The 26,002-nt window shown below is 36.7% G+C and overlaps 1 protein-coding gene across 3 annotated transcripts in view; it reads left to right on the plus strand.

Moving 5' to 3' along the window:
- The window catches only part of ARHGAP42 (Rho GTPase activating protein 42), a gene marked incomplete at its 3' end in the record, with an annotated part of 295,173 nt that overhangs the window by 239,855 nt on the left and 29,316 nt on the right, over positions 1–26,002 (plus strand). For all 3 annotated transcript variants that reach the window (XM_082626591.1, XM_082626592.1, XM_082626593.1), the window contains 4 exons: positions 3,320–3,420; positions 5,120–5,229; positions 7,511–7,589; positions 8,984–9,023. In XM_082626591.1, the coding sequence (XP_082482717.1) occupies positions 3,320–3,420; positions 5,120–5,229; positions 7,511–7,589; positions 8,984–9,023 (330 nt within the window). The remainder of the gene's footprint in view (positions 1–3,319; positions 3,421–5,119; positions 5,230–7,510; positions 7,590–8,983; positions 9,024–26,002) is intronic.

Raw genomic sequence — 26,002 nt, forward strand, 5'->3', positions numbered from 1 at the left:
TTGTCTTCCTGCTCCCACGACAGCTTCCATCTCCATTTTTCTCTATCTCTGCCTGTGTTATTTTTATAGCTTTAGTGAGGTACACTTGGCATGCATCAAATTTCACATATTTAAAAAGTACAATTTGATCAGTTTTGCCATATGTATGCACCTGTGAGGCCATCACCACAATCAACATAATGAATATATTCATCACCTTCAAAAGTGTTCTTATGCCCCAATATAATCCCTCCCTCCTTTAATTCCCACTTACCATCCACCCCTCTTCCCCTTGCCTAGGGATTTAAAAAGAAAAAAATGAATGGATTTATATGCTGTTGCAATTATTTTTCTATAAGGGACAAGTATTCAAAGCCCCTTTCTACTTGGAATCTTTGAAAGCATTTATATTAAGGAAATCTGACCAGTTCACTAAGACATATTGATTGTACTCTTGCTATCACTGAATAAGTCCTGTGGGGAACAGAAAATGAGATGAAGAATATGGCTTCAGGGTGTTTATTCTGTAATGGAAGGCACAAGATTAACTCACACAACTAGCAACCAGTGATCAGTAGTAAATATCAGAGCTGTAAATTGAGTGATAAATGGAGATGGATGTAATGGGGTGGTAGCAGATTATTGCTGTTTAGACATAGCATTCCACTTTATCTGGATATGTGGTTTGTATGTTACCCACCTCTAGGCAAACATTAAATTACGTTCTAGTAGACTCCAGTTTAACCAGGAAGAGCATGGGGTCCAGAGTCAGACAGAACTATGTTGGAAGTTTATGCTACCTGTTAACTGGGTGATTCTGGGTAGGCAACTTTCTGAGCTCAGTCTCCTCATTTATAAAAGAGGGATATTTATATCTGTCTCATAATAATATTGCAGGAATTAGAGATAGTGTATGTAAAATGTCTCTGTTATCAGTAGTGGTGCATAATAATACCATTGTGCTTCTAGGAGCCCTTACTGTTCTGTGTAATTTATATTTGTCTCATTTAATTCTTAAGACAACTCCTGAAAAATATCATTCCTCTGAAAAGAACAACTCCAATCACATGCCCTATTGATGAAGAAAGTAGCACCATCCGCAGCTCTTAAGCTTTATTTTCTTTTATGTAAAATGTACTTTATAATGTCTGACTTTAAAAGCTCCTAGATAAAATTTTGGCACTTAGTAGGTATTCAGTGAATGTTAATTCCCTCCCATTCCACAGACATCATCTCAGCAACCTCAGATGATCACTGGGTAAGATAACTAAACATGTTTTGTTTTGCAACTTTAGAGCTATAATAAATTCTATTTACCCAGTCCCTTTTTTTAGGGACTTCAGAATTGCTTGCCTAAGAACGTCTGCCCTGGCCTGGTGCCAGGCAACTTTAAAGAAAGCAGCATGTGTGTGCAGCACACTTGAAGATTAAATGCATGAGGTTCTGAACTTAAGATGGAGGCAGGAAAAAACTCCTTGGGTCTAAAATGTCATCAGAGTGTTGCAGCAGCTTTATTTAAAAATTACAGTTAATATTGCTTCATAAATCGCTTCCTAAGTAGTAAAGTCACTATAAGGATTTCTATCCAGCCACTTTCCACTAATCAGCTCTAAGCCTGTAAGTGTTTTACACCACACATAACAGAGTTATCAACAAGTATTGTTAAGTATTATAGTGTGAAATGGTCCCAAAACAGAATTGAAGTTAATTGCAGTAATCCTTTGTGATTATCAAGTATATAGCTGCACCCCATAATTTTAAAATCTGGAGTGGTTTAAGTATTAAAGCTAAACATGACACCAAGGGCACTATTATTATAGAAAAAAAATTCAAATGGCTCATGAAACACTTTTCTCAAGTGGTGCATTTTTACAATTCAGTTTCTTGCTTTTGGATATATGGTTGTAAAACCAAGCCAGCAATAACATTGTACATAATTGTTGCTAGAGAGATCCAGGTGTTAAGCCAAATGGGACCCTACATGAAGAAGCTATAGGAAACAGACTCCATTTTCAACCCACTCAGCCCTCTACGGCATTTGGGTGCAGGATAATTGGCTTCCCTGGGGAAAAGCTGAAGGTTTTCTACCTGGGTCATGAAACAATTGAACTTATGGTGCATCCCTGTGCCCTGGTGAAGCAGCATTAAACAGTTTTTAAGACTACTGGATGATTAAGTGGCACACTGTGGGAAAGGGTTGCACACAACAGCAAGATTGTGTTTATGGGGAAAAAGAAAATGAGCAGTTTACATATACAGCTTTTAATATAAATGGTAGAAATTATTTTCATTTTAAAGAGTAATTTGAATCCACTTTTTTTCAGATTAGTGTTAAGAGGAAATAACTCTATGGTCAGTAATGTCTTAGAGAAAGATGAGTGATTCATTCCTTCATTCACTTAACAAATCTTTATTGAGGAGCAACTGTATGTCTGGCCCTGTTCTAAGGATTAAGAATATACTAGTCAGCAGAACATTACTTGTTCCTGTTCTCATAGAGCCTTAATGATGGAGACAGACAATAAATTGGGTGAATTAGTAAAATGTTAGTCATATCAGTGTAAAGTGAAGAAATAAAGTTAAAACAAGAAAGAGAGATAAGAAATATCAAGGTGAGGGTGTTGTGATGTTAGCTATCTCTACAGAAAAGGCCATTTTATAAAGGTGACATTTAGGAAAAGACCTGAAAGAAGTGACATTGTCATGCAGCTATCTGAAGGAAAAGTAGTCCAGTTAAGTGCAAATGCCCTGGGGCAGAAATGCATTCACTGAGTACCGAGATCAGCAAGGGGGCCAGTGTAGCTGGAGTAGAGTATATGAAGCAAAAGGCAGTGAGATCAATCCTGAGGAGCCAGATCATGTGGGGCCTTTGGTTTTTGTCTGGGGTAATGTGGGAAACGACTGGAGGGTTTTGAACAAAGGGGTGAAATGACCTGGCTAAATTTTTAGCAGGGTATTTCTGGCAGTTTCAAAAATAGAGGACAAAGATAGAAGTAAGGAGACCTGTTATAGTACCTCAGACTGTCCTTTCTCATTCTTCCTACCTCTATGGGATGCAAGTATACCGCTTTTACAGATGAGATAACTGAAGTTCAGATCTAAAGTAACTCTTGAGTTTACAGAGTGAGTGTCAGTACTGTAAATAAAGCCAAGTTGTTTGGCTGCAAGATACTACCCTACACCACTCTTGCTCCAGACTAGCCTTTCTCACTCACAGTAAACATTCCCAACTCGCATGGTCTATGGAAATACTCCGTTGTGTTTCATAGCATCGAAAACTGTACAAACTTAGATACAGATCATTTATTAACAATCTGTAATATTTGTTTCCTTACACTAGGACCACTTGGTTTTACATGGATTAAACATTATTGTACATATGATAAGGGAAGTAAAACATTTACAATGAGTGTTTCAGAAATGAAATCCAGTGGGAAAATGGTGAGTTGTTGTTTTTTAATTGAACTTGTTATTTAAGTAATGGAAGCAAAACAAACAAAAATCATGTGTGCTTATTTTTCTAATAAACGTGTTCACAATTTTTAAAAATTGAAAAGTCAAAAATTTTTCTCTCGCTTTAGTGACCTTGAAGACTTAAAAAGAGTGCCCAGGATTTTTCTTTTATTTTGGCCATGGAATGTTTATAAGCAGTTATATTAAATGTAGGGACACCTTGGTAGGTGTCATCTCCTATCCCTGGCAGCAGAGTTGTTTGCGTTGTTGGTTGGCCAGCAGCCCATAGAGACTGTCAGTGGCTGGTCCAGGCTCATGGCGTCTGCATCTTTCTTCCAGGTGGTCTCTTGTCGGAGCCCGGGTTTGCCCCTGCATGCCACTTCCTTTTCTGCACTGTGTACTACTTACTGAAATGCTGGCCAACAAAGTTTCTCAGAAGAAATCAATCAGTGCTTATTTACCCCTAAAGTAAATCAGTCACTGAATGTCTCGCATGGGTAGTGAACAGTACAGAACAAAGTGTACCTTATATGCAGAAGTGCTACAGAATACAACGCCTTTATTGCATGTAGGGTACACTCTTTTTGTGAGTTAAGATATGAATATGGCAAACAATTGGACCTGTGAATTAAGTAATTGAACCGTCATCTAAGAATCCTAGAGCTGGGAGTTATCCTAAAGATTATTTAGGCTAGCCTCATTTTACCTGATTAAAAAATAAAGACAATAGAAAGTAAGTGACTTACTCAGCTAATTTGTGGTGTAGATCATGGCAGAGGTAAATGTTGATCTAACTTAGACACATACTCAAATACATCAACTGAAACTTATTGTGCTTGGGCATTCATTAGAGTCTAATAATTCAAAGTAAGAGACATAAAATAAAGGAGAACATACCAGAGAAAAAGAAACCTTAGATTGCTACCCTCACAAGAAGTTATCAAATGCTATAATCATGCCTAGTTTCTACTCTAAAAGTTTCATAAGAAAAGATATTGCCCAAAAGTCAGTTTATGTGACAGTCAGTGAGCTAATAATAAACAGATCGAGCCAGAGTTCTATTAATAAGAGAGATTTGCAACCAGAGACAATAGAATTAACCAGGCATTAGGTAAATATTCCCCTTAAAATTGACTGGCATTTCAGGTATAGAAGAGAACTGTGAATTGAGCCTATGTTGGATCCTGTCAAAAGAGGTTTAGTTTAGTTTTAGCAGCAGACTATTAGTTGGTTACCAGCAGGGGAATCACGTGGTATGCATGATAGTAATAGCATTATAGCAAGTATCTACTAGAACTTTATTATTTTGGTAGCTCTCTTGAGGTTTTGAGCCAGCTATCATTTAATACTCTACGGCTCCAATACAAACACACACACACATATTATAGTATAATTTAACATTATAAGTAAATATGTTGAAGGGTACTAGACAGGCATGTCACAGAATTCTTTGAATAAAACATGTATATGTGATTAATTTATTAATAAGTGGTTTGGTGTATTACAGTTGGGCAGTTAACATTAGGCAGAAGTCTTTGTATTTATAGAAGCAGGGTGTGATTATGATCTTTATACATAAACTGTACTCTAAGTTGTCATTTTAATATGGAAACTTTAGGTGGTGTATTTAATATATTTCAGTTCACCTTGTCATCATGTCAGTAATGTGCTCCACTTCTTGTTTCAGAATGGCCTTGTTACTAGCTCACCAGAAATGTTTAAATTAAAATCCTGTATCCGACGAAAGACAGATTCAATTGATAAACGATTCTGCTTTGACATAGAAGTGGTCGAAAGGTTTGAACTTTTCACTTTACATTTTTTAATAATCTATTTGTTTCTTTCTATGTATAGATGTAAATATGAAACAGCATAAAGTGCTTGTTTTTCAGTCTCTTTTTTAAAGACAATGTATATGTTTATTTCATTCTTTCACTTGTTTATTCAACAAATAAGTATTGCATGATGCTTTCAAAAAAATAAATCAGACACAGAGTGCTACCAAAGGGTAACATCACTCAGAGAAGAATCTGGAAAATCAATAAAGATGACTGCCTTAGGGGAAAGTGCATATTGTGGACTGAGGTCCCCATCAAAATGAAGAAACCTGACAGCATTGTTCATGGCTCCTGGGTCAGCCTTTTTGTATGGTTTTGAAATCTAGTGGCCTTGTTCGCAAGGAATAATAAGACACAACTGCAAATTCCATAAGCTTCCTTTAGCCAGTGAAAATCAGTGCCTACCATGTACACAACACTGTTCTGGGCATTCTTAGCCACAGAATATTGGGAGAATAAAGGTTGTGCATTCAGGCTTATCATCTAGTGGAATTATTTAGCTCTGTTCCTTTATTGTTTCAATGCAAGTAGAATAGAAACAAAATAAGGAGGAGTATGTTTCTTGATCTCTGTTGCATTCCATAATCTATTTTTCTTCCCCTGCATTACCACCATGCTTTTCTGAATATCTCTAGCTGTGTGTGTGTGTGTGTGTGTGTGTACACTGTGTATATACTCTGACATACTATATACACTGTTATATACTATAGCTTACGTACGATAGCTTGTTAACTATTTAGTAGGGCATGGCCTTGTTCTTATGCTTCTTTAAAATAGTGTTAGTTATTTTGGCCCTGTGTTCTTATGCTTTATAGATCTGCTTATTAAGTTTCCCTTTCTCTCCAAAACATCCTTTGGGATTTTTGACTGGAGTTCCATTAAAGTTATTAAATTTCAATAAATTAATCAATGGTGAGTTGAACTCTCCCAAGAATTTTACATATCTTTTATATATTTTTTTTTCAGATTTGTTTTTGGGTATATTCTTTTTATTTAAATTTTGAATAAAATTCTTTAGTAGAAACTTTTTTTGTTTTATGGTTAAGATTGCCATAGAGAAAGGCTATTAATTTTTTTTATATATCAATCTATATCCAGTACAGTTGTTGTGGTAGGAACTTCTGGTTTTTCTATGTAGATAAATACCAACATGTTAGTGATTTCTCTTTTCTTTTTTCTGACACTTTCTAGATATATCCTTGGAGCACACTGTTAAACTCTGTGCTTTAGTTGTTTCATCTGTAAAACAAGGATAATCAGTACCCACATCAAAGGGTTGTTGTGAGGAATAAATGAGATAATAAAGGAGACATACTTATAACACACTGCTTGGCACATAATAAACAGCCAACAAGTATTGATGATTGTTATTATTTGTGTTTTACACTGCCTTAAATTCTCCAAGATAAAATTACCTTGATCTTTATAATACATTTTCCCTTTTCCTATCAGTCTAATGAGCTGTTTTCCTGTTTACATAGAGATATATGCCTTTATCACAGTTTTAACTCACTCCAGGCTTTTAACAATGCAATATTTAAATGAAATTTCCTTCTTCATGTACCTTTTCACAGAACCCTCTACTTTTCTGTTTATCTTATTGACAGCCTGCACAATTAATTAGATTAATTTCACTTTTTTCTGAATTTTCTATTTTTCTCTCTCTTATATTTGGTTTCCTTCCTCCCTTTGCTTGCTTTTTTCTTGAAGCACATCCTCAAGTAGCTATCTCAGAATGGGTGCATAGGAGAGAGTTGTTTTTATACATATTAATTGTAATATTGTGATCATTGTATATGTAAACACTTTGGTTTTAGTGTCTTCTTAATAATTGACTAGTTAGAGTATAAGGCTTTCCATATTGCTATATACTCATTGTAATTATTTTTAGTGACTAGTTGTACCACGTTGGGTCATAATCTTAATCATTCTCATACTGTGGAATGTTTCGGTGCTTTTGAACTTCTGTGAATGTAGCTTTTCATCCTTTTTGGTCATTTCAGGGGAAATAGTATGAGCCTAAGCTCCTTCAGATAGTCTTATACCTAAAACACTTATTGATTTCATTTTTTAAATTCCCTCTTTTTTTCTCTTTCCTATCTTCTCTTTTCATTTCTTTTTTCTCTTTCCTGCTTTTTCTTCAAATTTTACTTTTAAAGTTAGCTAAGAATTTTAAAAAAATAATAAATGTGTAAAGGCATAAAAGTAGTAAATTGAATATATAAAATATTTTTTAATAGGCACGGAATCATCACATTGCAAGCCTTTTCAGAAGCTAATCGGAAACTCTGGCTTGAAGCCATGGATGGGAAGGAACCGGTAGGAATATGACATTTTCTGTAATTTAGATTTTATTGTTCTAATAATTGGAAAGTACATCTGAAAAAAATTTTATATGTCTATAGTGTATTTGAAAATATTAAAATAGCAAATCAGAGGAGTAGAGACTCTTACTGTTTTCCTAGTGTTGCATCACTGGCACATAACACCAACTTCTGAATTCATTTCCCCAGGGGACTTCCAGGACTAATTTAGAACCCTAAAATTACTTTTAAAAAATTACTTATAATCATTAATTTGGCTACATTGATTAGATTATTTTATTTAGTTAATAATTCTTGAGTGCCCACTCTGCAAGGCCTGTGCTAGGCTTTATGATCAGCATGATGAACAAGTTTCAGGGAAAGAACTAATCCTGGTCCTAGACCATTGTTTATAAGTCTCCTTTGCTAAAACTGTTTGTGGCTTGACATTTTCCCTCTATCCAGATCCCCACTTTTATAATAGTTATTTTGATGTCGACATAATTTACTTAAAATTATCAGGGAGACTTATATAAAAAAGGGAATAAATAATTGATGACTTTTGTGAAGAACACTGCAATAAATGATTAGAGGGATGAGCACACAGAGCAAATAGGATGCACCAGCCTGTCCCTTGAAGACTGTCTTTTAAATGGCAGAGAACCTGTGACCATTCTTCTGAAAAGTACCTATGCAACAACAGAGCTACACAAAGTGTGGTCCCCAGACTGAGTCCATCCTACAAACCGTTACCAGGCTACAATAAGATGAGTGCAGAGATTATGATTAAGCATCTGGAAAATTTTATAGCAATGAGAAGTCATTTTACATCTGTTGAATTTAATAATAAAAAATTTGGACTCTGCATCTATTCTTTATTATGTGTATTGCCTTTAAATTTTATTGTAATTTATAAAAATGTCAGTCAGCGACAGATTAAAAATTTAAAACAAAGGAACTTGGTTCTTTACCACTAACAGTTGAGGGGCAAGCCCTGACCTAGAAGAAATTTAGAAGACAGTGTGATAGCTCAACAAGTACAAGTTAGGATTGTACACACTGAGAAAAAAACACTAAGCAGATAATTTAAGGAAGGAACAATCAGGTGAAATCCATCATGAGATACTTCCTGAAGAAGGGAAATTATGCATCATGTTGGAGAATAGAATGAGATGCTTAGATCAGAGGGAAAGAGGTAAAACTTTGCCCAGGGCAGGACAGCCAGGGATGGAAAGGAGTGGGAGGCAAGATTGGAAGTCGGGCTGGGGAGATGGCATTGTGGACACAGTAGTTGTAAGACCTTGAAATCAAGACACTCCCTTTGTGTATGACTGTACCAATATCACCCTGGTAATCTTCTGTGCTGGGTCATTAATTGCAAGTAACTGACTGACTTCCTTTGTTTTTTAGATTTATACTCTGCCTGCGATTATTAGCAAGAAAGAAGAAAGTAAGTCATTCTAATAATTATTTCAAATGTTATCACATAATTTTTTTTTTAGTTGAAGTACCATAAAATATTAGTTTCAGGTGTACAACATAGTAATTTAATCTTTGTATACACTGTGAAGTGATTACTGCAATAAGTCTAGTACCATCTGTCACCATACAATTGTCCCCCTTCACCCATTTCACCCAACCTCCAACCCCCTTCCCTCTGATAACCATGAATCTGTTCTCTATATCTGAGTTTGGTTTCATTTTCTTTGTTTGTTTGTTTTGTTTTGTATATTCCACGTATAAGTAAAATCATATGGTATTTGTCTTTCTCTGACTTATTTCACTTAGCATAATACCTTTGAGGTCCCTCCATGTTCTTGCAAATGCCAAAGTTTCCTTTTTTGCGGCTGAGTTGTAGTCCACTGTGTATATATAGCATGTCTTCTTTATCTGGTCCTCCACCAATGGAAATTTAGGTTATATCTGTATCTTGGCTATTGTAAATAATGCTGCAATGAACATAGCAGTGGATATATCTTTTTGAATTAGTGTTTTCATTTTCTTTGGATAAATACCCAGAAGTAGAATAGCTGGATCATATGATAGTTCTGCTCTTAAACTTCGAAGTACCTTTGTACTATTTTCCATAGTGGCTGCACCAATATACTTTCCCACCAATAGTGTACAGAGTTTCTCTTCTCTCCACATCCTCTATGAAACTTGTTATTTCTTGTCTTTTTGATGATAGCCATTATAGCAGGTGGGAGGTGATATTTCATTGCGGTTTTGATTTGCATTTCTCTGATGATTAGTGGTGTTGAACATCTTTTCATGTGCCTGTGGGCCATCTGTATGTGTTTTGGAAAAAATATCTACATAGATCCTCTGCCCATTATTTAATCATATTTTTTTTCACTATTGAGTTTTTGAATTCTTTATATATTTTGGATATTAACTCCTTATCATATATGATTTGCAAATATTTTCTCCCATTCAGTAGGTCACCACTACATTTTGCTGATGGTTTCCTTTGCTGTGCAGAAGCTTTTCTGTTTGATGTAGTCCCACTTGTTTATTTTTGCTTTTGTTGCCTTTGCTTTTGGGGTCAGATTCAAAAATTCCATGCCAACACTGATATCAAGGAGCTTATTGCCTATGTTTTTTCTTCTAAAAGTTTTATTGATTCAGGACTATTTTAAGTTTTAATCCATTTTGAGTTATTTTTGTGTGTGGAATAAGATAGTGGTCTAGATTCATTTCTTTGCATGTGTCTGTCCAGTTTTCCCAGCACCATTTATTGAAGAGACTGTCTTTTTCCCACTGTATATTCTTGACTCCTTTGTCATAAATTATTTATTCATATATATGTGGGTTTATTTCTGGGCCCTCTACTCTGTTCCATTGATTTATGCATCTGTTTTTATGCCAATACCATACTGTATTGATTACTATAACTTTATAGTTCAGTTTGAAATCAGGGAGTTTGATACCTTCACCTTTTTTTTTTTTGACCTTTTTTTTTGGTTTGTTTTTCTCATGATTCTTTTGTCTATTCAGGGTCTTTCATGGTTCCATACAATTTTAGAATTATTAGTTCTACTTCTGTGATAAATGATAGGGATTGCATTGAATCCACAGATTGCCTTGGGTAGTACAGTCATTTTAATGATACTCATTTTTCCAATTCATAAGCATGGTATACCTTTCCATTTGTTTGTGTCATCTTAAATTTCTTTCATCAGTGTCTTAGAGTTTTCAATGTACATCTTTCACCTCCTTGGTTAAATTTATTACTGGGTATTTTACTCTTTTTGATGCAGTTGTAAATGGGATTGTTTTCCTAGTTACCTTTTCTGATATTTTGTAATTAGTGTATAAAAATGCAACAGATTTCTGTATATTGATTTTGTATCCTGCAACTTTACTGAATTCATTTATTACTTCTAAGAGGATTTTTTGGTGGAGTCTATAGTTTGTTTTCTCTATACAGTATCATGTCATGTGCAAATAGTGACATTTTTTCTTCTTCCTTTTCAATTGGGATTCCTTTTATTTCTTTTTTTTTTAAGCCTAATTTCTGTGTCTAGGACTTCCAATATTATGTTGAATAAAAGTAGTGAGAGTTGACATCCTTCTATAGTTCCTAATCTTAAAGGAAAAGCTTTCAGCTTTTCACCATTGAATATGATATTGCCTGTGGACTTGTCATATATGGCCTTTATTATGTCAATGTATGTTCCCTCTATACCCACTGTGTTGAGAGTTTTTATCATAATTAGAAGTTGAATTTTGTCAAATCCTTTCTCTACATCTATGGAAATGATCATATCGTTTTTTATTCTGCATTTTGTAAATGTATGTATCATGTTTATTGATTTGTGGATGTTGAACTAGCCTTGCATCCTTGGAATAAGTCTCACTTGATCATGTTGTATGATTCTTTTTATATATTGTTGAATTCAGTTTGCTAATATTTTGTTGAAGTTTTTTTTTTTTTTTTTTTTTTTGCGGTATGTGGGCCTCTCACTGCCGTGGCCTCCCCCGCCGCGGAGCACAGGCTCTGGACGCGCAGGCCCAGCGGCCATGGCTCACAGGCCCAGCCGCTCCGCAGCACGTGGGATCCTCCCAGACCGGGGCACGAACCCGTGTCCCCTGCATCGGCAGGCGGACTCTCAACCACTGCGCCACCAGGGAAGCCCCTGTTGAAGATTTTTACATCTATTTTCATCAGGGGTATTGGCCTATAATTTTCTTTTTTGTGGTGCCCTTGTCTGATTTTGGTATCAGGATAATGCTGGCCACATAAAATGGGTTTGGAAATGTTCCCTCTTCTTCAATTTTTGGATGAGTTTGAGAAGGATAGGTATTTAATCTTTGGATGTTTGATAGAATCCATGGGTGACACTCTGATCCTGTACTTTTGTTTGTTGGGATTTTTTGAAATCTCTTTACTAATAATTAGTCTATTCAGATATTTTATTTCTTTATAATTAAGTCTTGGAAGTTGATATGTTTCTATATTCTAGGTTATCCAATTTGTTGGCATATAATTGTGCTTAGTAGCCCCTCATGATCCTTTGTATTTCTCTGGTATCGGTTGTAGTTTCTCCTCTTTCATTTTTGACTTTACTTATTTGAGCCCTCTCTCTTTTATTCTTGGTTAGTCTAGCTAAAGATTTGTCCATTTTGTTTATCTTTTCAAAGAACTAGCTCTTGGTTTCATTGATTTTTTAAAATATTTTTTTAGTCTCTGTTTTATTTATTTTCACACTGATCTTTATTATTTTCTTCCTTCTACTACCTTTGGACTTCATTCTTCTTTTTCTACTTACTTTAGGTTTAAAGTTAGATTGTTTGAGATTTGTCTTTTTTCTTTAGGTAGGCCTGTATTGCTATAAACTTCCCTCTTACAACGGCTTTTGCTTTGTCCCATAGATTTTGGAATGTTGTATTTCCATTTTCATTGTTCATATTATTTATTGATTTCCCCTCGGATTTCTTCATTGACCCATTGGTTGTTCAGTAGCATGTTATTTAATCTCCACGTATTTGTGATTTTTCCAGTTTTCTTCTTGTAGGTCTAGTTTCATACCATTGTGGTTGTAAAAGATGTTTTATATGATTTCAGTCTTCTTAAATTTATTGAGATTTGCTTTGTGGCATAAAATGTAATCTATCCTGGAGAATGTTCCATGTGCACTTGAGAAGAATGTGTATTCTGCCGCTTTTGGGTGGTATGTTCTATATGTGTCTATTAAGTATACCTTGTCTAATACGCTGTTTAAGGCCAGTGTTTCCTTATTTTCTGTCCACTGATGGAAGTAGGGTGTTAAAGTCCCCTACTATTATTGTATTGCTGTCAGGTTCTCCCCTTAGCTCTGGTAATATCTGCTTTCTATATTAAGGTGCTCCTACGTTGTTTCATATATATTTTAAAATGTTATAACCTCTTGTTGGATTGACTCCTTTATCATTCTGTAATGCCCTTCTTTGTCTTTTATTACAGTCTTCGTTTTAAAGTCTGTTTTGTCTGATATAAGCATAGCTACACCAGTTTTCCTTTTGTTTTTGTTTTGTTTCCTTTTCTTTCTTCATCCCTTCACTTTCACCCTGCTTGTGTCCTTACATCTGAACTGAATCTCTTGTAGGCAACATATAATTGTGTCTTGCTTTTTAATCCATTCAGCCACTCTATGGCTTTTGATTGGAAAATTTTGTCCATTTAAATTTAAAGTAGTTATTAACAAGTATGTACTTATTGCCATTTTGCAACTTGTTTTCTGGCTGTTTTTATAGTTCTTCTCTGTTCCTTTCTTTCTTTTCTTGCTCTCTTCCTTTGTGGTTTGATGACTTTCTTTCATGTTGTGTATAGATTTCTTTCTCATTATCTTTAGTGTATCTACTATAAGTTTTTGGTTTGTGGTTTCCATGAGGTTCATATATAGAAAAACTACGTGTGTGTGTGTGTGTGTGTGTATGTGTATGTGTGTGTGTGTGTGTGTAGTACTCTGTTATAAGCTGATAGCAACTTAAGTTTGGACACATTCTAAAAACTGTACATTTTTACTTCTCCCACCCTCATTTTATGTTTTTGATGTTATATTTACATCTTGTTTTTGTATCCCTTAATTATTATAGTTACAGTTAACTTTACTACTTTTGTCTTTTAACCTTTATACTAGCTTTATAAATGGTTAATCCACTAACTTTACTATATATTTGCCTTTACCCATGAGATTTTGACTTTTTTATGTTTTCTTGTTACTATTTAATACCTTTTTTTTTCGTCTTGAAGAAGTCCCTTTAACATTTCTTGTAAGGCAGATTTTGTGTTGATGATCTCCTTTAGCTTTTGCTTCTGTAGAAAACTCTTTATCTCTCCTTTGGTTCTGAATGATAACCTTGCCTGTAGAATATTTTTGGTTGAAAGTTTTTTCTTTTTAACACTTTGAATATATTGTGCCATTCCCTTCTGGACTTTAAATTTTTTGCTGAATGATCAGCTGTTAATCTATGGGACTTCCTTTATATGTAACAAGTTGTTTTTCTCTTGCTTCTTCTATGATTCTCTCCTTGTCCTTAACTTTTGACATTTTAATTATAATGTGCTTGTTTTGGATCTCTTTGGGTTCATCTTATTTGGAATTCTCTGTGCTTTCTAGACTTCAATGTCTGTTTCTTTCCCCCAATTAGGGATGTTTTTAGCCATTATTTCTTCAAATAAATTTTCTTCCCCTTTTTCTCTCTATTCTCCTTCTGGGGCCCCTACAATGAGAATGTTATTCCTCTTGATGTTTCACCATAGGTCTCTTAAGTAATCTTTTTTTTTTTTCCTTCTGATCTGTTAGGATGAATTCCACTGTCCTGTCTTCCAGGTTGCTGATCCCTTCTGCTTCATCTAGTCTGCTATTGAAACCCTCTAGTGTACTTTTCTTTTCAGTTACAGTATTCTTCAGCTCCGTGATTTATTTTTGGTACTTACTTTTATTTTCTGTCTCTTTGTGGAAGTTCTCATTGTGTTCATCTTTTCTTCCAAGAGGTCAGTAAGCATCTCTATGTCCATTACTTTAAACTCTTTAGCAGGTAAATTACCTCCATTTCAGCAAGGTTTTTTTCCTGGATTTTTATATTTTCTTTTGTTTGGGACATATTCCTCTGTTTTCTCATTTTGTTTATCTCTCTGTGTTTGTTTCTACATATTAGGCAATACAGTTACCTCTCCCAGTCTTGAAGGAGTGGCCCTGTGTAGGAGATGAACCTGATTTTTCAACCCTGCCCTAAGTGTTTGTTGTCTCTGGAACATTTGTAATTATCTAAGCAGTTTAACTTTTTTCTTGATAAGTCCCAGAGGTTGTGCCAAGACCTATCAGTGTTCCAAAGGGAGGGATCTAATTCCACACCTAGTTTCAGGCTGTTTGGAATGAAGACCCTCAGGTAGCAGCTTTTAAAGAACACATATATATATATATAGTATTGTGTGACCATGGTTGTAACTCCCTACTGGCCTCAAGACCAGGTGATTTGGAGGTGTCCCCTTGGTGACAGTTGCAAAAGACAGGGCTCCAAATGAGTGTATAAACTCCTCTCTGGGAGGTACAGGTGATCTGTCATGAGGCCAAGGGATAGTGCAAAGGTGGCATCCCCCAGTCTATATTCCCCCAGAGCTCCTCCATAGCTTCTAGATGTGTGGTAAACTTGAAGCCTTCCCCTCAGGCTTAAGCTCTGGGACAAGTAAATAGGGCTTTTTCACAGGAAGTCTGGGGGTGTGTTTCAGTATGCTGTCAGTGTCTTAGAGGTGGTTCCATACCATGAACTGTCTCCTCAATTATTTCAGAGCCATAAGGCCCAGAAATGCAAGCCTCCCTAGACACCATAGCCAGGTGCTCAAAGGCTGTCTCATATGTGGAATGCATGTGCCTGCTGGCTTCAGTGGGCCACAGGAGAGTCTGGGGTGGGACTGCTGGCTGCCGTGGTGCTGCAGAAGCACATGATGGTCACAGTGAGGCTGATCTTGGGTGGCCTCAGCCTGCAGAGGCTTGAAGCAGAATTTCAGTTGCCCAACCAGAGATTGAAGTCAGGCCATGGCAGTGAGAGTGCTGAATCCTAGCGACTGGACCATGAGGGACAGTGGCCAGTGACAAAGCCCCTGGCCTTGAATTCCCACAAAGAAACAGAGAGTAGTGAAACAAGTAAAATGTTTATTAGGAGGCAGAAAGGTACATGTGAATAGACTCAGGCAGACTCAGAGAGAGTCTCACCCTCTTGGTAGTTTGAATCACTTATATGGGGCATTTCTTCTGGCCAATCATCTTGTTTTGCCTGGCTCTGAATCCGTATTTGGTTTATCTCAAGATCCTCCCATGTGTGCGCACGCATCTCTTAGCCAAGATGGATTCTAGCAAAGAGGCCTATGTGTAGGTTGACATCACTTACTATGGAGTGACACCCCCTCCCTTTTGACCTCCAAGGAGCCTTTCTGTGCATGTATAGTCAGGAAGGTCTCCTTGACTTCAAGAATGAAGAATATGTGGTCTCTTTATTTCTTATTGGGGCAGGGCTCAGCTTCTCCTCCCTCCTGTTATTGTCTTCATCTTGGAGTATCTGTCCATAGAGGACAAACTCCAGCTGCTCAGCCTGGGGCCCATCTATCTCCTGCCTCAAGGCCACAGGAACACATGGGAGCAGTGTGAGATAACGGGCTGCAGCAGAACTACAGGGACACGTGAGGGTGGGGTAAGACCCCCTGGCTTCAGGGGAACCAGAGGAGAGTGTGGAGGCAAGTCAAGTCCTTTAACTCTAGCAGTGTAAAGTGAGAGCACAAAAATGGTGCTCACCAGCACCTCTGTCCCAGGAGAAAGTCCCAAAGACCTCTGTAGAGCCTTTAATCTTAGCTAATGAATCTCCTTCATGTATGGTCTAGGAGCTTTTCAAACTTGGTTTTGCACTGGGTCCTGAGGTGAATGAGTCTGCACGTGGGCCCTTTAAGAGCAAACTTTTCTGTCCCCACATCCTTTTGTTGGTTTTCAAAGCCAAAAGTGTTGGGCACTCATCTCTCCAGTGCAGGTTGTAAGGGTTGGGTGGGGTACCTGATGTGGGGCACGAACCCCTAGCTCCTCAGGGAGAAGTTCCATATTTGTGAGATCCCTTGTGCTTGTGAGTTGCTGTGCCAGAGGTGAGGTTTTTGGTGAGACTGCGCTTCTGACTCTCCTACCCATCTTGATTTGTTCCTTTTATCCTTTGTTGTGGAGGTGCTGTTTAGCTAGTTTTCAGGTCTTTTTCAGATCCATATGTAGTTGTAGATTTGGTGTGTCCATGGGAGAAGGTGAATTCAGGATCTTCCTATGCTGGCATTGTAAACCAACCCCCATCATGTAGTTATTTTTATCACAGAGGTATTAATGTGATATTAAAAGTTAACTCTGGAAAAATCATAGTAGTACACCTTTGATCTGATGGTACTCAGCAAATTTGAAATTTTCATTCAAAGTTTCTCATGTTAAAACCACTAACTACTGGGCTTTATAGTAACCAAAATTATTTTATTTATTTGGTGTTTATTACTTATAAGTATGTACCCTGCTTTATCCCAGAAAGGGATTTGAGGCAATTGATATTTTGTTTGATTTTTTTTAATGGCAATAGAGGGTTTCTTTATCTTATTTTCTCTGCTCCAATTTACAAAACTGAAGATATGAACACTGCTAATTTTAGGGGATTGTGCCCAAGACTGTGAAGTATAAGGACATTGTCATAACACATGGGATATGTAGGAACACATGTTGTGGCTGTATTATTACTGAATTTGTGTCAAGCCATTTTGAATGAACACATTTTATGTATTTTCCATCATATTCTGAATCCTTTTTAGTCATCTGCCACTTTTAATCCTTGGCTAATTTAGGGTATCTTCATATGTAATTTACATATACAAATTATTTGACATTTAAAATCAAATTTTATATGTTTCTAAGGTTATGTGTATATCCTTTAAAGCACTTTCAAATTTTATTTAACTCAATTGACTTCCATGATGTCTAAATTTATTTTTAAAACAGCCTTAATAAGCCTGACTTTTGGATTGTTATTAAAATACAAGTTAGAATGGAGTAACAATAAAAACTGGGAAAGCACTCATTTGAAAGTAATAAATATTGAGTGCATGCAAAAGCTTATCATTTTACCTGGATGAAATGCTTCCTAGTGATTAATTTCAGAAATTATCAAAAGAAAATGCATAATTTAAAATACCTTTAATGTTAAAGAGTTAAAATAATATTTCCAGTTTTTATTCTTGTGTTCCTTTCTTTTTTGCCAATCAGAGTGATTAGTATAAAATCTTTAATTGCCCACTTTTATCTAATCAAGGAAACATTAACCAAGCGATAAGAGGTTTGTAAGTACTGAATGTTCATTCTAAACAATTACCTAAAAAGTAATCTGTTGTGTAATTTGCATTTGAGTAGAGTTTGAAATGTGTTTTCTAACATTGGTTTCATTGTTCATATCCAGTATAAAGATAGTCCTTTCAATTTCAAATGAACCTACTCAAAGACAAATCCTTCCTGAAAAACAAATGAATATATACATAAGATATTGAATAGAGGTTTTGAATGGGGACGTGGTCAAGTCAATCAGAATATATTTGATACTTAATGCAGCTTGGAACTAGGGTTTTTATCATAACTAGGTAATTTGACTGAGAAAGTTATCAAACGTACTTATGCTGTGATGGAGGGAGTTTGGGCTTCTTGTAGTAAAGACTCACTCTTCTGGAAATCAGCTTTCCTGTAGTCTTAGGCACCTGAAACATCACTATGCCACCATGTGTAATTATAAATTGATACGTGTTTCAGAGAAATAGGTGTCTGAGAGTCCATGTGTTTGTATGATTTATCACATTCTGTCTCTTGATATGATGTATCAGATTTCCACCCAGTTCCCTGAACTCCTGGTGACAGATTCCATCTCTTCTCCATAGTTCTCCATGCAGGCCTTCCCTGAGATGTGTGCTCAGAACATATTTGCTCTTATTCTTACTCAGTGCCATTAGGCTTTTATTGCCTAGGGGGAGATTTTGATCATGAAAAGAATCTTTAAATTACCTTTGCTCTATTAATAGGTAGTACTTGAAGTTATAAATCTTAAACCTATTTTTGAGTTTTATTTTTATTATTTTGTCTTAAGCCATAATTTTTCTTTAATCCTATTTTTAATCAACATACAGCTCTTTTTTATAAATGTACTAATTTTAAAAGTAAGTCATTTTCACTTCTTTATTTTTCCATAAATTTGATAAAATTCTCCCACTTATACATTTAATCAATCAAGCTTCTACAGACATGTCAAATTATAAATATAAAACTAGTAAATTTCATTCTCTCAAACTCAACACCCTAATGAGACAAATTTGTGATTCTGGCAAAATATAATCTTCCTAAACACCAGGCATCTTTTGTAGTCTAGTAAATTTGCTTATAAATGCAGAAAATAACATCTTTTTAAGTATTCTAAATGTTCTAAAAAGTTACACGTGAAATTGCGTAGTCATTTCAAAAGGTCTTGCTATGTTGGTATAAAGCCAAGTTACCCAAAATTACACTTGTTTTGGATTGTTTTCACACATTCTTGGAGATTCATATTTGCTTACCTGAACAGAATCAGTACTCTGTTTTAAAAGTCAAGACTATGGCAAATGCCACCAATAAAAGAAACTCTGACTAGTAGAGGCACAGGATTGATTGTACCTTCTACAACTAAGCTCCCCCTTGCTGTGGGGTGGACTTTTTGGTATTGCCAATTTGTGTGAGGAAGGCTTTCTAAACATTTTCAATCCAACATGCAATGAAGTGCCTTTCCAAGTCCTCGGAATTTAATCTTTTTGCATATAATTTTGAACAATCTACTATATCAAGGCCTAAAATTTATTAATGTACTTTTGAATCTCTTCCTCAGGCTGTAATTTTACCCCTTTCTCTTTTATCATGTGTCTTATCAGCCACTATTTTTCCAGTGATTTAATGACTCCTAAGACATATCTTTATGCTAAACAGTATTCCAGATTCAAGTACTTGATCCTATTAAGAGTAGCATCATGTTTTCTTCCTAGTAATAGGTCCAGAATTTTATTTGTTTCAGTTCAAAATTATATGCCAGTGATTGTGAAGTTCTCAAACCTCTTTCTCTGATCTTGAATAAATCATGTGAGTTCATTATGTTATGAGTTCAGCAGCTTGTGTCTTCCTTATGTTTGCCCCTTCCATCATTTTTCTACACATCATTTTGTTTTCTGAGATCTATGTCCCTTTTTGACATCTGACTCTCCCCCAAGGTGGCGTTATGTCAATTTTAGTCTGTAACTTCTCTCACAGTTGGTATTTGAAACCAGTACCAGCCTTGATTCATTTGCCATCTTGAGAAGTGCTTCTTTATAGCCTTGGTAATTCAGATGGATTCCACTTATCTTAAATTATTCCTGTTATCCTTTGGAAACTCAGTTTTGCTGGGCATGTGTGTTTTTGAACTGTGGAAGATAACAATCAAGCTTAGGGTGGTAAAATATAAAACTCAGATAAAAAACTGTTTTGAATGTCAGCAATTGGGAGTAGTCTGTGCTTTCACTGAAAACCCTAAAAGCAACAGACAGATGAAGAACTATCTAGTGTCCTAAAATAAGGCCATACTGTGAATATACAGAGAACATATGCTGTTCAATGGAGAGTGAAACTGTGCTGTGACTGTAATGAGACTCTTTACAGGCCTAACCTGAAAAAGTCTCCCTACTTTGTGGTTACTCTTAATTTACAATTTTTAGAATCTAGATGCTGTAAATGAGACTAGCATAATTTAGTAGAGAAGGAAGATTTGACTCGTCTTTATGAAAAAAGCATCAAGTTAAAAAGCTAGAGCATTGGTCAGTTACAGTATATTAAATCCACAGATACTTTTCTGGTTGTAAAATATACCACAGTACCCTTTTCTTGAAATTATAAGACTTTGGGAATGGATTTATTTTGAGAGTGCTTACTACACAGATTATCACTCAATTAAGATTAGAACTAAAAAAAAAAAAAAAAAAGATTAGAACTAAACTGTTCCTCAAGCCGTGCCATTGAAAATATAATTCCGTCATTTGAGCTCATTTTTCAAAGAAGCAAGTTATCTGTGTTGAGAGACCTTTTCTGTCGTGAGACTTTCATCATGGGACTAGTTGTTAACAGGGACAGAGGCAGTTGCCTTTTTTTCCTAGGCTTGTTTCTCTGGCATTGTCTCTTGGTGCCCTGAGCCTTGTCCCCACTCATACATACATTTGATTTGGTGGCTTTTCAGCTGGTCCCTCTACCCTAGGTCTGGAGAAATTGGGAATTGCGAAAGGAAAGGTTTCTAGTTCTCATTCTCTCATGCAATTCAGTTCAACGATACTCCATTTTGGAACTACTTTATTCCAATCATTGTGAATAAGAAAAAGGAAGTTCTTTCAAATGATGTTTCTTCTATTAAAAGTCACCACTCAGCTGTGTAGTGGTAAAGTCTCCTAACGTTCAGTTCTCATGTACAAAATCAAAGGGATTGGACTAGAGGATAATTTTATAATTTCCCAACAACTCCAAATTTCTACCACTCTGTGTTTCAGTGGCTTTTCCCATGTGTGCCCAGGGAATGTCTTCTCCCCAGCAACAAACAGAAAAAGTGAACGCATTCTTATCCTTGGCAAGTGCCATCTGTCACAAATGTTTTGCACTTCCTACTGCTATTTAGATCGCTCAGTTCTTCTCCCCAAGGCCACTGAGCAAATATAGTTCTGTTTCCATCACTGAGACCCAGGAAGAGGGTCAGAGCTCAAGTCTTCTTCATGGGCAGAGCAGGAAGAGAAAATAGTTTGGGCTGGGGCTGTGGAGAGTTAACTGCTACCTTTAGGGGAAAAAGAAAATGTCCTGTGGGAACCACAAACGCCATTAAATGCACTCATCTTCTTTTCCTGTTTCTTTCAAGCCACGTATAGTATGATATTAGTTGTCTGTGATAGGGGCCTTTTAATCTGAAATGGCAGACTAGAAATGTGATTTGGAAATTAAAGACAAGTGCTGCTTTGTTTTGTCAACCCTGAGAATGTATTGTAAGGCCAAGTAGATTACATCTGTAAGGACATGCTGGGTTTTTAATTACTAGTAAATTGAAGGTACAAGGACTTTTGCTTTGTTAGCTGCATGGAAAACAATTCTTTCTTTTTTTTCCTCCTCACGGCTTTTTGAATTCTGTTGAGATTAATAGCTTTTGTGCTGCTAAACTGCCTTATGGAAACTTTACTTGAGTTTCAATAAAAACTTTAGCCCTGAATAGTTGCTGGAGGGAAATAGGAATGTTTCTATTTAACTTTTGATTGAATAAATTAAGTTCTTTACCTTAGCCAATCTTCTTCGTTACCCCCAAAGGCCAGGTATCATTAATATTGTAAGATTCCAATTCCTGGGAATTTGTGGTAGTTTTATTCTGCATAACCCTCTGGTCCTCTCTACAGAGAGATACTGGGCTGGGGTAAGAGCCCTGGAGAGGAGTTGACAAAAGCAACTCCTGTTAGCTGATAAGCTCTAACCCTTGTAGAAGCCAGAGAGGGTACTTGAGCAAGCCAGCTACAAACCAATAACTAGCCAGCTATGGATCAGTAAGCACGTGTTGTCTGCCTGCTCTGGGCCAGGCACTGAGCCCTAATTCAGTAGCTCGTACTTCAGACAGACGGATATGCTCCCCTCTCTACCGCTGCAGCAGGAGTACTTGCCCTCCACTAAAGAAAGAATCAGGATAAATTATCAGCTTTTAATGGTGTGATTTTAGTTATTTTTTTTTAGAATGAGTGTTTTTTTTTTTTAAAGGGCTACAAATGCTTGGCTTTTTTATTTATTTATTTATTTATTTATTTATGTCTGTGTTGGGTCTTAATTTCTGTGCGAGGGCCTTCTCCAGTTGTGGCAAGCGGGGACCACTCTTCATCGCGGTGCACGAGCCTCTCACTATCGCGGCCTCCCCCGCTGCGGAGCACAGGCTCCAGACGCGCAGGCTCAGTAGTTGCGGCTCACGGGCCTAGTTGCCCTGCAGTATGTGGGATCCCCCCAGACCAGGGCCCGAACCCGCGTCCCCTGCATTATCAGGCAGACTCTCAACCACTGCGCCACCAGGGAAGCCCAATGGTGTGATTTTATTTAGTAAGAACCCCTTCCACTGACTTCTCATTTGAACATTAAGGAGTTCCCAGGTTTTCTTTTTTAAGCTATAGAGACCTATTTTTGCTGAATTTTCATTAGCATACTAAGTGTAGTAACCCCTTCATGGCTTTGGAAGGTGGAAAGGTTTCCTTTACCGAATGTGTTTGTCCCTGACTTCCCTCAGAAGCACCACTCCTTGTGACTTCCTCCTCCATCACTCACTGGGAGACAGAGGGTGCTAAAGCCTATTTAAGCCATATCGCCTTCTCCTCAGACCTCAGCAGAAGCTGCTGAGTGCTTTCATGAAGGCACTGTTGATCAGTAGTCTGTAAGGCAGCCATGAAGGGGTGCTGCCTTTTTATATGAATTGACAAATCAGTAGCCAGAAACTCGGATAAATACCAGTTAAGCGAGGAAAAGCGAAGTGTGTGGGATTGGCTTTATTCCATTTAGTCCTTTCTGCCATAACAATCTGTTTAGGTTATACATGATTAAGGTCTCAGAGACTTAACCACAATAAAGGTTCATCTCTTGAATATGCGATATGTCCATTCAGGTCAGCTGTGATTCTCTTATACATAATTTTTACTCTAAAACCCAAGCTCATGTAGTACCTTTTCTCTGTAACATTGATGATCTTGTACCAGAGGGGGGAAAAAATGGCAGGCTTCCACAATACATACCAGCTGTTCCTAGCTGATGGATAATGACATTTGTGACTTCCATTCATATTTCGTTGGCTAGTGCATATCATATGACCAAGTCTGTCTTAGAGGGAGCTGAGAAACATAATCTTCCTGCAGGAAGGAGCAGCAAATATGAGTGAACAGTAATCCCAGGCTACTACAGTTCCCTTCCAATGAGAGGATGTGTTTGTTCATTGTGATTATTGAAGTTTAATGAGAGTATAGGGACATATATGTGAATATCCAACTTGTTGTCTCTTCAGTGGTCAGCTAGATTCACAGGGCCTGAGTGGTTTATGCCTGATCTCCATTTTTTTAAAGAAATAGATCATTGTGGGCTTCCCTGGTGGTGCGGGGGTTAAGAATCCCCCTGCCAATGCAGGGTACATGGGTTCGATCCCTGGTCTGGGAAGATCCCACATGCCATGGAGCAACTAGGCCCGTGTGCCACAACTACTGAGCCTGTGCTCTAGAGCCCGTGAGCCACAACTGCTGAGGCCCGCATGCCACAACAACTGAAGCCTGCGCGCCTAGAGCCTGTGCTCCGCAACAAGAGAAGACACCACAATGAGAAGTCTGCGCACCACAACGAAGAGTACACCCTGCTCACCACAACTAGAGAAAGCCCATGCGCAGCAACAAAGACCCAACGCAGCCAAAAATAAATAAATAAATTTATATTAAAAAAAATAGACCATTGCCCTGGCCCCAAATATTTTAAAAATAAGTAATATAGTATGCCTCTGAAAAATAACACTTTTGGCACATAGTACCTCAAGCCCCCGTGACTTCAGCCAGGCCCGAAGAATACATGTGATTGACATATGTAGATTTTATATTCTCCTCTAGCCAATAATGATGATGATGATGATAACAGCCAACACTTCTGCAGCACTTACTATATTCCAAGTACTATTCTAGGAGCTTTGCAAATGTTAACGTATTTCATCTGTGAATAGCCCTGTGAACACAATAGTACTATTATCCTTACTGTACAGTAGAGGAATCTGAGGATGAGAGAGACTAAAACTGTGTCCAGTAATACAGCTGCTAAATGGGAGAGTAACTACTGTCTCTTTCATCTGGTTAGTACTAGTGACTGACCCTTTTTTTTTTTTTTTTTACCGTTTCTTCTTCTGTTTCTCAGTGATGTGTGGATAGGAGCACATGGGGAAGGAAACTAGCATCTGATTAGGTTTTTTCCATTGTTTTCCACTCTTCAGTGTTTCATGTGGATTTTGTCTTCATCTTACTACAACCCTTTAACATAGGTATTGTTATTTCCCTCATTTTATAGATGAAAGAACTACAGTTCATAAAAGTTAATAGGCACACTTCCATCCACACAGCAGTAAATAGTAGAGCTGAGATCCATCCCAGGTTTGCCTGGCTCTAAGCAAAGCTGGGTGCTACCTCTGCACCACGGAACCTCTTTATACTCTTTCAGGCAATAGAAAAGGATGTTCAAAGGAAACAAAACAAAAATGCATGCTTATTTTTGCCAACACAGTGTATTTTTTCACATTTCTGAATTGATCGATAATGTTTTATTTACTCACGTGAAGAGAGCTAAAACACAAGGTCCATGGGACACATCAGGACAGTGGCACCCATGGAATGACCTGGCAGTCAGACTGAATGTTTGTAAGATTTTCTTCTTCATAATTAGCCTGTGATACTGGTTTACTAGGGTAGAATGGGTTATTGCCACAAAATATCCCAGTATACCTTCAAGATATAGCCTGGTTATTACTTATTTTTCTCAAAATGGATATTTAAAGAAAATCTGTTTTTATATATCACAGTTATTTTTGTTCATTTAGCCAAGGGCAGGTTTTACTGAAATTTTTAAAAAGTGGATTTCTCTTTCTTTTAATACTTTTTATTGAAAAGTTGAAAAATGTGACCTCAAGAACCAAATGTTATAAATGTCAGGAACTTGCAGTTTTAAATGACACAAAAATGCTAGTGTATAATTTTTACCAGGGTTACATTTTTTGGCTCAGTTTCTGTTATTAAAAATGAAAATTAATAATTGATTCCTTACTTCTCCATTCTACCTGTTTTTTTCCTATGTTCAATAAATATTTTAAATTATCTGAATGTATTCACACTATAATGCTGTGCTTGGCATTTTGGGTTATTGGAAGTAAGCAATCCCTTCTTGGTGCCCAAAGAAGCTCCCCTCTCATGTAGGTAGTCAGCTCTAGAAAGATGCTTGATTAATGGCCATTCATTCTTGTATGTTGAGTTCACCCAAAGCAGTCACTGAGTTCTGTTCCCTTGACATCTAGGGCACTGGGGACACACAAATAAATAAGCCAATTTGTATTGGTAGCAATATATATTTTAGTTTTGGCATTTTTACATGTTTAAATCTATTTTTTATTTCTAAAAACTAATTTAAAACATATATAAAATAGTTACAAAGTCCAATGAATAAAAACGACAATTTCTACCTTCTGTCCTTTTCTTTCTTACTTGCAATTTTCATGATCTTTCTAGAGCTTTTTCCTAGGAAAATAGAAACATTCATACCCTCAAATTTTATGTTTTAAGAAATTGGGTTGTATTGTCCTATAGATTACATTTTTTGGCCTAACAAC

Source organism: Mesoplodon mirus (genome assembly GCF_964341445.2).
Source record: "Mesoplodon mirus genome assembly, chromosome: 7".
Lineage (NCBI taxonomy): Eukaryota > Metazoa > Chordata > Mammalia > Artiodactyla > Ziphiidae > Mesoplodon > Mesoplodon mirus.